The sequence below is a fragment of the Gobius niger genome, assembly GCF_951799975.1.
Source record: "Gobius niger genome assembly, chromosome: 10".
In the NCBI taxonomy this organism is placed as follows: Eukaryota; Metazoa; Chordata; class Actinopteri; order Gobiiformes; family Gobiidae; genus Gobius; species Gobius niger.
The window spans coordinates 20382472-20397663 of NC_136861.1; the positions used below are offsets into that span (position 1 = coordinate 20382472).

The following is a 15192-nucleotide window of genomic DNA, read 5'->3' on the forward strand; positions in this document are numbered from 1 at the left end:
CTTTTTGGCTCTTCCGAACACTCTCAATCCTCCGACACAAACTTTATGGATGTTTAGGCCGTCAAGATGGACATTTAGTGGTTAATCATGGTGCTTTTTTTATTTTATTCAATGATTGGATGGCACTCAGCAGAAGTGGTGAGTATCAGGCTATGCTCTTGCTATGCATCTCACTTAGTCACTGGAACATCTACGCTACATCAGTCAATGAAAATTATAAAGGTTCATCTGGTTCTGTAATATATGTGCGTAACCTTTATCTATTTTACTGTTACATAGAGTCTATACTCCAGCTCACTGACTAAGCATAATTGTATCAAAGAAGATATTTTAATAGCTAAATCTCTTAGTAATGCACATTATTTCTGCTTTATCTGATCCATCTGACCGTGTTTACTTTTGCCTCTTGTCCCAGGTGCAAGCCACAGTGACCTGCAGGTCCTTCCTCCTCCGGACTCTGCCCCCCCGCCTGCCCAGTGTTCAGACTACCTGTTCATGGGCCTATAGCTGAACAGTAGTCTGCACATTGGTTAGGCTGGGTCGGGACGTGCCCCCCTTCCTACACACACAGGGCCCAGTCCCACTATCACTCACCTCCTCGTCTTTGTACCACGACAGGGACTCCGCTGTCAGCACGAACCAGTACTCTTTGGAGCCTCCTTTCATGATACTGATGTTAATGGTCAGCCAACCTTTCCGGATCACCTGTAGGAGTAGGGAGAAGGCGTACAGAGGAGAGAGGTGCAACAAAACGCAGTGATTGTTTAATAGCTTTTACTGATGATGTACTGATCGGTTTATCTAGATTAGAACTGAATCAAAAGATTCATACTTACCTGCAAGCCAACTCAATTATCAATTCAGTATTTGATTCTGGAGACTTATTAGGACTCTTTATAGGCTACTTTGTATTATTAGATGATACTTTAAAGGGGCATACCATGCAAAATCAACTTTTGACATACTTTGAGTGGTATTAATCTTCATTCACCCAGCTTTGAGTAATCCAGTTTAATTTGGTTGTTTCATCTTCTAATGCGGATGCGCATCGATTTGTGTCTCCTTTATTTTAAACATAAAGTGTGTTTACCATTGATTTGTGTGCAAAGGGATCTCTAGGCTAATTCAGAATCCTGACCAGCCATGTCTCTAGCTCTTCACTTCTTATTCATATATAGATATTATTTCGTATAATAAAAGCTAAACCCGTCATAAAAAATGCCCACATTTCTTCTATTTGCCACAAATCTGCATGATATGTCCACTTTAAAGTATGCCTTCTGATTTATAATGAACAGTATATGAATGGGTTCATGTACACAAAAGCATTCAGGATCTTGAGCAGAGAAGAGCAAGGATGTTGTTGTTTGCTTTTAATTATAAAGAATTCCCTAAAACAACAAACAGGGCCAGATGGTGTCCAGAACATGCATCTCCTAAAGTCAATGACCAAGATTCAGAAGTGCAATGTTAGTGGGTCAGTAAAAACGACACAATAAAGACAAAAGCTGTGTTATTGGGTTACCGGGTTACAAACAAATGGGTACAATCTGGTTAAATTGATGGCATGAAGTTCGTGTTAGGATTAGGAAGTAAAAGGGAGGTAGACACATACGCTGAGATCACAAGACTTGGCTGGGTTTAAGGTTAGATGGGAATATATAATGCAACTGAGAATCCAAGAGTGGAGAGGATAATAGCAGGCTTTTGTTTGTTTCGACATTGGTACTTTTGTTGTTGTTGTATACAGAGATTCTAAGCAGCCATCTATTGGCTACTGCAGTTTTTTGAAAACCTGCTTTTGATTGTTCCTGCTCTCTCTGTGCATTCAGTATGACACAAACAATGCTTTAAGTTAGTAGGTGGCAAGCAGCAACATAAAACATGTAGGGAGCGACGAACAAGGGAGCCAAATGTGTAGTGTGCCTCGATGAGCAATTCATTTGAAGTAAAAAAAAAGTTCTGAAGTGCTATTATGTTGTTTGTTACATCTGATGCTTTTGTTTACATCTGTGTTACTGGTTTGAGGATTGATTAGAAACAGTTACCACTAATAAAAGAAATGTACTCATGAAACATGCACTTTGAGTTATTGTGTCCCGACAGATTGAGACCAGTCACCAGATTTGAGTGAGAGTAGTTCTGAATAATGGACCGAGAGATCAATACGACCAAAGGTTTATAAGAAAATAAATAAGAATTTGTTAATATACATAGATTTAGTAGTGGATGTTCATGCACGTAGTGTAAGATCAGTGGTATTCAAAGGAGGTGATCAAAATAATGACTCTAAACAATGATAACTCTAAGCCAGAATCCCTCCCAAATGTATTCCTTGATGATTCTCACAAGGCAAACTTAAGGCAGCTGTGCACAAGGCAGCAGCAGAGGTACGGCACAATAAGAACTGATGGCATCAACATTATCTAGTATTACGGTGTCAACTTTTATCATTCACATTATTCAAACAGTTTACTAAAAATGTATGCCAATAATGTATCCAACTCTAGGCAGACGCTTGTTAGTGAGTGCTCAGATTATGCAATTATGCACAATTACTGTCCCAATTATATCTAAATAGAGTTAAACTGCTGACAGTCCCAAATTACTGGACGTGTGTCAGCAGGATGTTAGTTCTGCCGACAGTACCTCGTGCAGGAGCTCTCCCAGTTCACCGAGCTGCAGGAGGTAAAACCAGGAGCGTGTTGGAGAGACCTGTTTGTACAGCTCTGTTTGTGCTGCTTCCGTCCAAAACCACTCCACTCAATGCAGCCCCTTATGTGTGATGTTGTCAGTTCTTTAGCCTGGTCTACCCCTGCTGCCCCCCCTTTGACAAGGCCTGGTTTAAAATCTGTGGGGTACTTACCAGAATCTCACCCTGCAGTAACAGAAACGGGTTGGGGAGGGGGGAGGTAAAGCAAAGGGGAAAATCGTAGCAAAAAGAAATGGCAAAGCGAGCGAGCAGAGAGACAGCAGTGGGGGCAGAGGTGGAGGAGGTAAAAGATGAAAAGAAGAGAGAGGAGAATGTGATGATACGGCCAGGGCAATAAATGTCCAGGAGAAGGAACATTTATTGATGCAAAAGGCCATGAGGAAAAGAGTGAGACAGGTCAAGAGGAAGTGAGAGGGAGGGGACAAACAGAGCAAGAAAGTTACATGCAATTAGAATTACTTCATGTCAACCACATTTGGTTATGTCATAATTGTTGCTTAGTCGAAGGCGCGCAAGTCCATGCACATTCTGAATTAAAAAACAAAACAAAAAGATGCTGTGAGTTAAAAAGAAGAGCTTCAACACAATCCTATGATCACTGTTGCTGTTACACATGCCTCGCTCTCATGCGATTAATAAAAAGCCATTAAAACAAACTCTGTTTAGAGAAAAGCAGGGAAGCGGGGATTTACTATTAGTTCATTAAGGCCACACTATCCCCTGCTAAAACAACCCACCTGTGATCAGTGCCCACTCTAAATCGTGGATCAAATCTAACTAAGTTTACATATGGCAACTTTGGACAATGTTAAGAGTGACATTTTTTTGAAATGGCTGCACAATATATCAGCAAATTATTGTCATTGCAATATAATGTGGTGGTATATTCATATTACTAAAGCCACAATATATCACTGAGACTACAACCTGACACAAAAGGTTCAGGGTCCGGTCATTATTTCCTCCTGTAGTTCCATTTTAGGCTTGGTTTTTTTTGTGTCATATTGTGCAGCCCGAGTTGCTAATCAAAACCAGGACACACACCTTTAGATGGGTCGAGGCAAATGAACAGCTGTGGGCTACATTACTGTGTCAGGTGTATTCACATAGTGGATTAAAAGGCTGCTAATGGGAGACATCAGTCGGGGGGGATTAACAGGGGAGCGGAGAAAAGGGCAGAGACGTACCTGGTTGGGCATTGGCCTCTTCTTGTTGGCCGCTGTGCTTCTCTGCTGAGCACTGACATTACAGAGAGGGGACAGAACAGAATGAGTGAAAGGGCGACTTAAATGATACCTTATTCATGAAACCCGGCAGCAATAATTCTATCAAATTAAATTGTAATTACAGTATTTTTGTGTAGCACGTTTTACACTTGGGAAAAAATGTAAAAGCCCTTTCTACCCTGTACAATGGGCTTTCAAAAGGCTGCCTCGCTGACATTTACACAAGCCTGCATCATCGGGGTCTGTCTGCCCACCTGCTGTTGCTGTAACCTGGGCTGCTACCATCATCCAGTCTCCGGTAGTCAGGACTGAAACTGTCATGGAAAACGTTAAACAGCCCCGGCTTATCGTTCAGACAGTTTGGGATATCCACTCGCCATGCAGTCGCTGTGCAACAATCCAACTCCCACGCCATTACTGGGTTATTGATGTGGATGAGGAGAACTTTTACTTTTACAATTATGACTGTGTCAATTATGATGTGTCAACTCAAGCCTTAAAGCAGTACCAAGTAACTCATGCCCCTAGAGGCCATAAGCGCCACTGCAGTTTTTTTTACACATTATTTGTCCGTGAGAGTAAATGCTACGCTGACAGAAAAGACAAAGGGAGAGAGGGATATTGTACAGTTACACAATGGAGCTCATTTTTGTCACTCAAACTTGGCTGTAAATGCTGCTATAGTGGCGCTGGCCCACAGTTAGCTTTACCCGTTAGCCTGTCAGCTTCTTCTTCGTGATTCTATTAGTGTGTATTGCGCCTCCGACCCGGTGAAGGGAAGTTGCAAGTGTGGTTTTCTGGCCAGAGACACCGGGGGAGATGAAAGACCCCCAAATCGTCCCATTAACACTTGCATTATCCCCAGATAGACTACGAAAAAGGATTTATTTAGGTAAACAAGTTACTTAGTACTGCTTTAAACTGCATTATCTTTTAAATGTTTAAATTAGTCTACAAGGCACACGCAAAAAGGCTTTTGTAAACATTAGCACTAACCTGAACACTACCTGGCCCAAAAGACAGTCACCATCCAAAAAAAGGTTTTTGGGGGGGGCCGGGCAGTGTCTAATGCAAAAATATGAAAGTCTCATCTACCACTCAATCAAGGGCTTTTGATTGACTTGTCATTTTGTAGCATGCTTGGAATAAAGACAGCCGACTAACGCATCCGTAATCACCATAATTCTCATCTTCCCACAGGAAAACACATGCTTTGATATGGCTAGGCGCTAATTGGCAGTCTACATTAAATTCGCCACAGCAAAGTTCTTAACATGTGTGGAAATGGTAGTTACGGGGCTTTCCCTTGTTATTCAGCCGAAACACAAGCTGAACACGGTATTTTGAGCTCAGCAGCTTTGAAAACAGGCAGTGAGTGAATGAAACAGAGCACATACTTGGCAAAACCAATGAAGTCCTCATGGTTGGTGTTGATGTAGGACAACTCAATGTCAATCAGCAGCAGGACCTTAATGAAAGCAGAAAATTGTGGTTAGGAGTCAAGGCTTCAATTAACACATCCGTTCAGGAGCGTCTAGCCTCAGATTTCACACTTGTAAACGCAAACCCTATTGATATTTACAAATTATAGACTCAGACACTGCAAAGTCAAGTGTGTCTATGCCAGATAGTTATCAACAATCATTTCAATTAAAAAACAACTTTATAGACGGATGTTGGGATAGGTGGCTTAAAAAATAGAATTCACTTAACTTTCCATTTTTTCATTATGTTAACAAGGCAATATTACATAAATAAAACCGACCTGGTCCTTGGTCTTCCCCTCCGTCTCTCGGATGTGCGTGGTCACGATCCTCTCGGTCTCCTCTCTCAGTCTAGGGTACGAGTTGAGCTGCAAAATACCACATAACACACAACAACTGCAGCATAGGTTGGCACAAATGCGCAAACGTGTGAGTCGCAGCCTGGTCAGACTTACCACGAACATCACAGACAAACAGGAAGTGAGAAGTGAGACAGTAAAGAACAGAGAAAAGGGGAAAGAGTCAAGTGACAGTTTAGTGCCGGAGTTAAAAAAGCTCAACACACAAGAGAGACGTTATTGAAGGGTCTATCAGGAGATAATAGACGATGAAAGTTGTTACAAAATCTTTAAATCAGGGATCGCCAAATGTTTTCCCCTGAGAGAAACTAAAATCCAAACAGCAGAGAGCTACTTAGGCTTTTAGGAAGCTAGGTTAAGAAAATGGTTTAGTTTCCTATTATTACTTGGAGACCCCTGATTTAAGTGTTAGTTTTGAGACTAAGATGGGAAGGACAGATTTGTGTGCAATGCGCCTTTCTGACCACAAGATGGTGATGGAGACGCGTTGCTATGGAAACGCAATATTGAGGCTGACAGTGTCCACCAGAGCCCAAGGGCTATTGCCATCATCTCCCTTTTACTTCAGTCTGTTTCCATCTGGCTCAGCCCATGGCAGAATGTCAGGCCACAGCGAAGGGTCAGCGAAGAGCGAGGAGCCAGATTAGCTCCACCTCTGCCTTTGAACAAAATCTTGCTTCTGTTGTTCCGATCAAAAGACATTTAAAAATGTAAACTATCTCAGACACAAACTGTAATAACCCCTGAGCAATAATAGGGGAACGCAGCAAGATTTAGACTTCACTCTGTCCTTGTTTTGGCAAATGAAAAATCCTGTTAACCACCTGGAAAGACTTTATCTCATAAGTCTGCCCCATACAGGAAGACATTTCTAAGTTTAGATGGCCGGCGTTTCAATAGTATCCAATTTTCTTAAATCCCATCAGATAGTAGACTGGGCAGTGAAGCGCTCCAGTGCACACGTGTTAAAACCATTGCACAGTCTCCAAGGCAAACAGAGCCACCCTCTGATTCAATTTACCCCCGCCTTAACCGAGCACATTTTCTCAACTTCGGCTTTACCCAAATCTAAAAGCTTCTCAACCAGAGAGCAACAGTGTAATACCTCATTTGAAATCTAAGACTTACAAAACTAATCGTAACTTGTTTGTCTCGTTGTAGCCGTGGTTTTGATGATAGGTTTTCTAAGCGTTTTTGTCACTTTTTCATCTCTTTTTGTCATGTTTTTGTTGCTTTTTCATTGCTCTTTAGTGGCATTTTAGTAGTGTTTTTGTCACTTTTTTGATGAGTTTTTTTAAGCTTTTAGATTTGGGTATAGCCAGTTGGCTTTTCCAGTTGGTAAAATGTGCTAGGTTCAGGTGGGGGTTAAGAGGATAAAAACTATAATAATTATGCCGAGATGTCATTGATGAAGTTGGATACAACACTAACAATGAAGGGAGTGGGAAAACCTTCTGAAATGACAATATCTGAATAACTGCATTATGGGAGATGGTGTGGATTTGATTGTGGTTAGAACTTCACTGGGGAAAACGGACGGGGTGGGGGTGGGGGGAATGTATTAAATTTCCCCTCCTGTTTCATGGCTTTATCCCACGGTTACCTTGCTGGAGCACTTCACGGCGAGTGCGGTGAGCTCCGACACAACCATGTCCACGCACTTCAGGCTGGGAGCGCGCAGTTTGAGAATTTGCTTTTTGACTATCGCCTCAAAAGCCAGGTCAGGGGTGAAGAGACCCGTTCTGAAATGGGGGGGTCAAAAAGCGATCGCGTGGAAGCAGAGGAGCAAGGGCAGACAGGATAGATATTAAACAGGAGAGAGAGAGAAAAAAAGAGGAAAAGAAAGATATTTGCTCAGTTAGTGATTTTGAGTCGGAAAATTCAAGCCAATATAGAACACGGACAAGCCGCAGTCATTTCACATCCACTTCCTTTCAAAGCTACTTCCTCTAAATTTGTGACGGTAGCTGGGGTGAACACATGTCAGCTGAAAATTTGAGAACTTAGATATAATTTGACGGTTTGGTTTTATGTAGAATGAGGATGTGGGCTCTGCAGCTTGTCCAGAGAGAGCAGAGATGTTGACTGAGGGACAGATCCAGAGGCCCAATAACATCTCATATGCAGCGTTACGACACGGCACGCGCCAACAACACTCCACCACAGCAGGACAGCACGGCCTTCACACGGGGACAACAGGCCGGGACAGGCTGAAGGCACACGGCACAGCGCAAACCTGAGAAACCTTAACTTATGAGTTCCGAGTTGTACGCCATTAATGTATAGGTTATTCCTCTGATTAGAACATACAAATAAAAGTCTGTACTTAAGAGAATAGATACTCTTCAGTTTAGCCTCTAGTCATTTGTTCTGTGTACTATGCCATCAGCTCTGCTCCTCTGTCGCCTGTTGCCCGGTGTTGGGGCAGTGGGAGATGCTGGACACCTGCAGTACCTTGTTGGTGCACTGCCTGACTGTGTTGATGAGCTCCTGAATGACCATATCGATACATTTGATACAGGGCGATTTCAGCTTAACGATCTGCTTTTTGACGATGGCCTCAAACGCCAGGTCAGGAGTGAACAGGCCCGTTCTGAGGACGCACAGAGAGACACGGAGGCACGGAGCCAGACACGTGTAGGACAGTTAACGGACAGGAGAGACACTACCAGAAATGCCAAAAAAAAAAAAAAAATGGCGACATGAATGAAAAGAAAGGCAATTTACAGTGGGTTCAGAAAGTTTTCAGACCACTTTTAAAGGCCCTGAACTAAATTTATCTGTGAGCCCTAGTCCTGATTCTAGATAGGGATGAGTTTATAAGCAAGTTTTCCACACCTTTCAGGGATCATGGCGTGGTAATGTAACATGCAATCTAACATGCACCTGGATAATTGTTTTGAATATCATTGCAACTTCTGAGTTTTCAATCACTGCAGATTGTATTTTTTTTCCCCTCCACAAACATCTGCGAACAAATACTTCATGGGGGCAAAAATGGATTTCACTCTACGTAGAAAATGAATGAAAACAATTTTAGAAAATGGGGAAAAATTGGCCTTAAATTAGGGCTTTCAATTATTTTTATTTCACGTAGCAGTCTGAGAAAAACATACTACATTTGAATTGGTCAAAAGCTTGCACTGCACGACTTCAGTAAATAAGACATTTTAAAGCAGTACTAAGTAACTCATGCCCCTAGAGGCCATAAGCGCCACTGCAGGTGTCGTAGCATGTTCCTTTTTTTACTCATTAATTGTCCATGAGAGTAAATACTACGCTGACAGAAAAGACAAAGGGACAGAGGGATATTGTACATCCAATTACACCATGGAGATAATTCTTTTCACTCAAACTTGACTGTAAATACTGTTTAAGTGGTGCTAGCACACAGTTAGCATTGCCCGTTTGCCTGTTAGCTTCTTATTTGTGATTCCGTTAGTGTGTATTGGGGCCTCTGACCCGGTGCATGAAAGTTGCAAGCATGGTTTCCTAGCCAGAGACACCAGGGGGAGATGAATCATCCCATTAACACTTGTATTACCCTGAGAGGGACTATGGAAATTTTGGAAAATTATGGAAAAATGGATTTAAGGTAAAAAGGTTACTTAGTACTGCTTTAAAGATAGTGAAATAAGTAGCCAGTAAAGCTTAAAATAATTGTTTGAACATTTACAGTATAATATATAGTAATAAATAAATTGAGGGGTGTGAATACTCACTGAACCGACTGCATCAATGCAAAATAAACTAAAATAATAACCATAAAAAACTAGATAAAATGTTACAAAAACTTAAAATTATTAATTATGAGAAAACATGAGTAGTTTGAGTGGATTTGGCTGTAATTTCCTGGACTGAAGCACATGTAACACAATACTATGTAATAACTAAATGCTTTGGCTGTGATGGAAAACGAGTGGGTGGTGCTGCACTGAACAAGAGAAAGATCAAACACAGTAGAATAAAAGGCATTGAACACAAAAGCAAACACTGTGATTAGAGCCTCTTTGAATTGGACTGTCAAATTTCACAGTAAAATAATGTCTAAAGACAAAGCAGCAGCTGTATATTTTGCACAAGACTCCTGCGCGCTCTGTGGGAGGTAGACTGACTGGAGCGTCTTCTGTCTGTACTTGCCTGACACCATGGACGTTCTTGATTGCGTGACTGATTTCCCGTCTGAGCTCCTTCTCATCAAACACAATCTGTCGCATATGGAGGAGGGGCGTGAATAACATTCTGTTACAATCATCTTCGCACGTATAAACATCACAGATTTGCTCGTTTGTATGAAAATCTCACCCGAATCAGTTCAAAAGGGAAGCGTTCGTGGAAGATACGGTTGATCTTTGCACCACCCGACAGCTCTTTGGTGTCAACTTGGTCTCCGGAGCCCTCGATGCACTTCTCAAAGTCCACACCGAACTGCTGCACCATTCTGAAAACAGGAAAGGCATTATTGAATAACATTTACTGCCATAGTGTAAATCAGTGGTTTTAAGAAACTTAAAATTTCCTTCATTAGCTAAATGTTCAAGTAAAACATAAGACGAGACATGCTGATAATAGTGTGTCTGATTGTTCCAATTTGCACAGGAGGTGGTTTCATTTCTCACTCTTACAATAAAGTAACTATCTAAACCATCTCTTCCCGCGCATCTCAATTGTTCGCCACAGAAATTGCATACTTTCGATTTCGATTACAAAAAAAGTCTTTCCCAGTGTCTGCGTACATTGGTGTATGAATGAGAGTATGAATGGGTGAGTGGATCCTTGCTGTAAAGCGCTTTGAGTGCCTAATGTAGGTGGAAAAGTGCTATATAAGTTGAGACCATTTACCATTTTTAGCTACATTTACAATATAGCAGCAAAAAGGAATTTATTTTAAAACAACAAAAGTGCTTTAAAGAATGAACAAACACTCTTGTCCTTATAAGGCCTCTTCTACTCACTGCAGTAAAGCTTTGGTTTTGCGCGTGGGGTCGTCTGGTCGGAAGTTCTTGTACTCTTCCACCTCCTTCTCCAGCGACAGGAGCTGACTCTGTAGTTTACTGCGCAGTCCAGGCAGGGTGTCTCGGATGTGGTTTGTTAATTGCTGTGAAAAGAGGCACAGATGTTTCAATTGTAATATTCTAATGAAGGTGTGTGTAGATAACTCAAAGATCTGCACACACCTGGTTGAGAGCCTTTTGGAGATGTGGTGTGCCCATGCGCTCGGCCATGTGTCTGTAGGCGGGATGCGACAGAAAGAACTTTCTCTCGGCAGCGAGGGCCGCACGGATGTCTTTCTTTCCATCAATGTCTTTCTGACTCCGATTCACCACGCCAACGTAACCTGCAAAGATTACAATGTGTAAGTCAACAAATTCTTTTTTAAAAAGAGATATACCATATTATTGACTATAAGTCGCATTTTTTTTGTCATAGTTTGGCTGGGGAGGCGACTTATACTCCAGTGCAACTTATTCATCAAAACATATAATTTCAGGTTTGTAATTTTCACACTGACAGCTGCTAGAGGGCGCTCTAGGCTTGTGTACCAGTATCAGCTACACCTGTACTACTGAAGATTTAAAAAAAACGGTAATCGAGCAGCAGAAAGGAAATTTTGAATGAGCGAGAAACTTGTGAGGGACTGGCGACAAGCCGAGGTTACTCTTACTGCAATGAAGAAAACAAAAAAAGATGGCCATAGATACAGACGGCATCTCTGGATTCGCCCATATATGGTATAAGAGACAACTTGGAGAAAAATCTAAACTTTTTCTAATTATTCAAATAACACTTAAAGGGGCTAGATGCAAGTTAGTCATTTTATGCTCACTACTGCCACCTCAGGTCTTATGCGTAACTGCAGCTTCAATATTAAAGGGATATTTCAGGATTTTTGACATAGGGCCTCGTTTCCTAGTTATCCAGTGTTGCTGGTACCTGGAGATATTTTTTTTGTAACAGTCTTACACACTCCACAGAGCACCTGAGGCAAATCACTTATAACGCCAGTATAACCATATAAATGTTTGTGTCAATAGAATCATTTTTGAAATATAACTGACCTTGCATCACATGAATGATCGCATTTTGAGGGACTATTTTCTAGCAGATCACTCCTTCGCTGCGTAGCTTATACAAACAAGAAGAAAAAATAAGGTATTTTAAATGCAAAATGGTAAAAATTATTCTATTGACACAGACATTTATATCGTTAGTCTGGCGTTATAAGTGTTTTGCCTCAGGTAATACTGTTGTTAATGCAGGCTAGCTGACATTGTAGAAATGCGCTAGCCTTGCATTAGCCTAGCGCCACGAAACTCTTCAAACATAAGAACTGCATGAATTACAAAAAAAATATCTCCAGCTACCAGCAACACTCTGGATAACTAGGAAATGAGGCCCTATGTCAAAAATCCTGAAATATCCCTTTAAGCTCATGCATGACAGCACTACGGACCCGAATTAACACCTTTTTGAGTGACAGTGCAGGATTTTAGAGGCAGTTGTGGTGAACAGGTCTGAGCTCATTCTACACATTAGGACATTGCTGGAACATGTGGGGGGATGAAAATACTTAGTTTAAAATTTTTTAAACTCCGTATAGTCCCTTTAAACATGCTACATGCTAGCATCATGCTAATGCTAACGCTAGCAAGTGCTTGCTACAACTGCAGATTATTTCGCTTCTCCTGAACAATTGGCTGTGAATGAACACCCATATTGACCTGATTCAGACTTCACTTTATTTGTATGTGATAAACAAGCTAATATTTCACCAGAAAATGGCGAAAAACTAAAAAACTATTGGCTCGGTTCCACCTACCCTACTCTACTCTACCCTGCTCTACTTTGCCTGCATTTGAAATGTTTCCACCAGCCCACTTTACAGTTAACTGGTACTTTTTTTAGTACCTGCTTGGCCCTGGTACTAACCAGGCCAAGCAGGTACTGTTTCCAATGGACACAGTCAAAAGCAAAGCTATATCCATGGATACACCCTGGTAACCATGGATACAGTATCAGATTCTACAGAATAGTGGAAACACAACCAGGCCAAGTAGAGTAGGACCAAACCAAGTAGAGTAGAGAAGGGTAGGGCTGGTGGAAACGAGCCATAAGTTTCCCAGAAGATTCTATTTTCCCCCTCGACAAAGCCATGCCCCCTTCTATGACTCGATGCTGTCTGTATCTATAGCTAGAGAGAGTTTGCAAATGGGTGCTTGAACAATGTGCTGCCGGGAGAGGCTCGTCAACAGTGTAGTCCTCCATGGCCAGGTAGTCACCAAGCCTGCTGCAACTTAAACACCGGAGCGACTTATAGTCTGGAAAACACGGTAATTAGTACCTCTGCGCAACGGAAGAAGTTTGTTTTCAAAAATGTCCTTTGCATCTGTCCCTTCGTCCATAAGATCCAGTTTTGTGATGACACCAATGGTACGTAGCCCTGCAGTGAAATAAGAAACACAAATCAACAAAACACGACAAATAAAACACTGATAAAGCTGAACTCAGTGCTTACCCTGCGGGTCCACTTCCTTGGCGATCTTGAGTGCGTCAGAGTTTGCCAGGTCAGTGTTGGCGGGGGTGACGGCCAGGATGAGGCAGCTCTCTTTGGTGATGAACTGCATCAACATTTCCCGAATCTGGAACTCGATGTCAACCGGCTGGTCTCCCACGGCAACCTTCGTCATCCCAGGAAGGTCGATCAGGGTCAGGTTCAGCACTGAGGGACCGGTCAGTGGAAAATGTCATCAATTGAAACAAATATAGGATTAGCTACTAGCGTTTGTGAAGATGCCCTTTATCAGGGATTGCTCTGGTACAAATAACAAAACAAAAGATTGTAAAATAGACAAATCCATTTCTAAACCACATATTATATTCCTCTTAGGGGGGGAGCTACAATGATTCCTAATGCCACATGTGTCCTTTACCGTTTGGAGAGTAGACCCTCAGGTTAATTGGGATGTTAGAAATGCCTTTGTTGGAGCCCGTTATCCGGTCCGTCTCCGCTTCAATTTCCGACCGCACTTCATCAAAATCCACAAATTTCTTTCCTTTACAGTGCAGGAATTCGGCATGCTCTGTACAAGGAGACAGTGACATTTAGAGAAGGCATATCTAATTAAGGATCTTCGCTCGAAGGCAACGTGAAGACGCTGAAAAGACGGGGCTTTATATAAAGCAGTTTGACAAAAGCACAGCTGGATTTTCACACCTGCTTTATTGTTTATCAGCTGCAAGATGAGAGGTCTGCGGGTAACGATGCCCGATCCACGCGGAAGGAAGTCCCTGTGGAAAGAAGAGAAGGAAACATTAATTTAGCTGAACCTTGGAACGAGATGAAAGATTAATTAATCATTTATTACACTCCGAGACCTGTGTCAAATTAATATCACAGGCCCATTTCACACCTCGACCTGGTCTTACGACAAATCAAATATGACAGCCTGTTTTCACATGATGAGACTCCACACGTGCCCACTTCAAACAGTCACAATGCTACAATTATACTTTTGGTGACACTTTCATCCAATTATGACAAGCTATAATCTGAGAGGTTTTGTATAGTTGATTTCATTTCATTTCTATTTTGCTCATGGTTTAGTAATGGTCTAGCTGTGGTAGGGTAGGCACGAGCAATAATCTCTCTGCAAGTCATTAAAATTGTTAGTTGTGGTCCAAACTCATGCCTAACTTTTGAAACATCCCAATTCTTCACAAGCATCAACTCATCTGTTGCTTTTAAGTGACAAGGCTACGGAGCAATTTTGAACCAGTTGCTGACTCAGTCCCCTGCTCTCTCTCCTCCCTCCACATCGGCTCTGCAAACACACTACATCTGCTGCCAATCACTGCGCACCCCTGGACCTCTGCAGTTCGAGAAGGAGCAGAGCCAAGTCAGCAAACTAACCACCATTATCTTTCCACTTCCTCATGGCCTGGACTTAACTGGAGATGCCCCGGACGAGAGCCAGTCCAAGCAGGTCTACAACTGCTGAAAGAGTAATCGTAATTGTATCAAAATCGTTCTTTCAAAAGTCGCAGACAAACCCCAAAAATCTACAAACAATACTCGGATAATGTCCTTGCAAACAATAAAGTAAGTGGGCTCTTTGTGGTCGTATTATTATTGCTGGGTACCATTACAATCTTTTTGATACCGGTACATAAAGCAGAACTAACTAACTCATGCCCCTAGAGGCCATAAACGCCACTGCAGGTATCGTAGTATGTTGTGTGTTTTTTTTACTCATTGTCTGTGAGAGTAAATACTACGCTGACAGAAAAGGAAAAGGGAGAGAGGGATATTGTACATTGTGCCACAACCCAATTACACATTGGAGATCTTTTTTTTTTCCTCTCAAACTTGGCTGTAAATACTGCAAAATTGGCGCTAGCCCACAGTTAGC

General features: G+C 41.9%; 1 protein-coding gene across 4 annotated transcripts in view; it reads right to left on the reverse strand.

Annotated features, from left to right (window-relative positions):
- The window catches only part of dnm2a (dynamin 2a), a 28385-nt gene that overhangs the window by 7186 nt on the left and 6007 nt on the right, over window positions 1–15192 (reverse strand). The window contains exons 2-15 of one of the 4 annotated variants that reach the window (XM_079564281.1): window positions 13998–14071; window positions 13714–13863; window positions 13299–13502; window positions 13125–13223; window positions 10960–11120; window positions 10738–10880; window positions 10088–10223; window positions 9923–9990; window positions 7386–7524; window positions 5705–5791; window positions 5337–5407; window positions 3901–3952; window positions 2867–2878; window positions 595–705 (exon numbers count right to left, since the gene is read on the reverse strand). In XM_079564281.1, the coding sequence (XP_079420407.1) occupies window positions 595–705; window positions 2867–2878; window positions 3901–3952; window positions 5337–5407; window positions 5705–5791; window positions 7386–7524; window positions 9923–9990; window positions 10088–10223; window positions 10738–10880; window positions 10960–11120; window positions 13125–13223; window positions 13299–13502; window positions 13714–13863; window positions 13998–14071 (1507 nt within the window). Of the gene's footprint in view, window positions 1–594; window positions 706–2649; window positions 2879–3900; window positions 3953–5336; window positions 5408–5704; window positions 5792–7385; window positions 7525–8236; window positions 8376–9922; window positions 9991–10087; window positions 10224–10737; window positions 10881–10959; window positions 11121–13124; window positions 13224–13298; window positions 13503–13713; window positions 13864–13997; window positions 14072–15192 lie in introns of those variants that run through there. The other 3 variants (XM_079564279.1, XM_079564280.1, XM_079564278.1) reach the window with 3 other exon arrangements.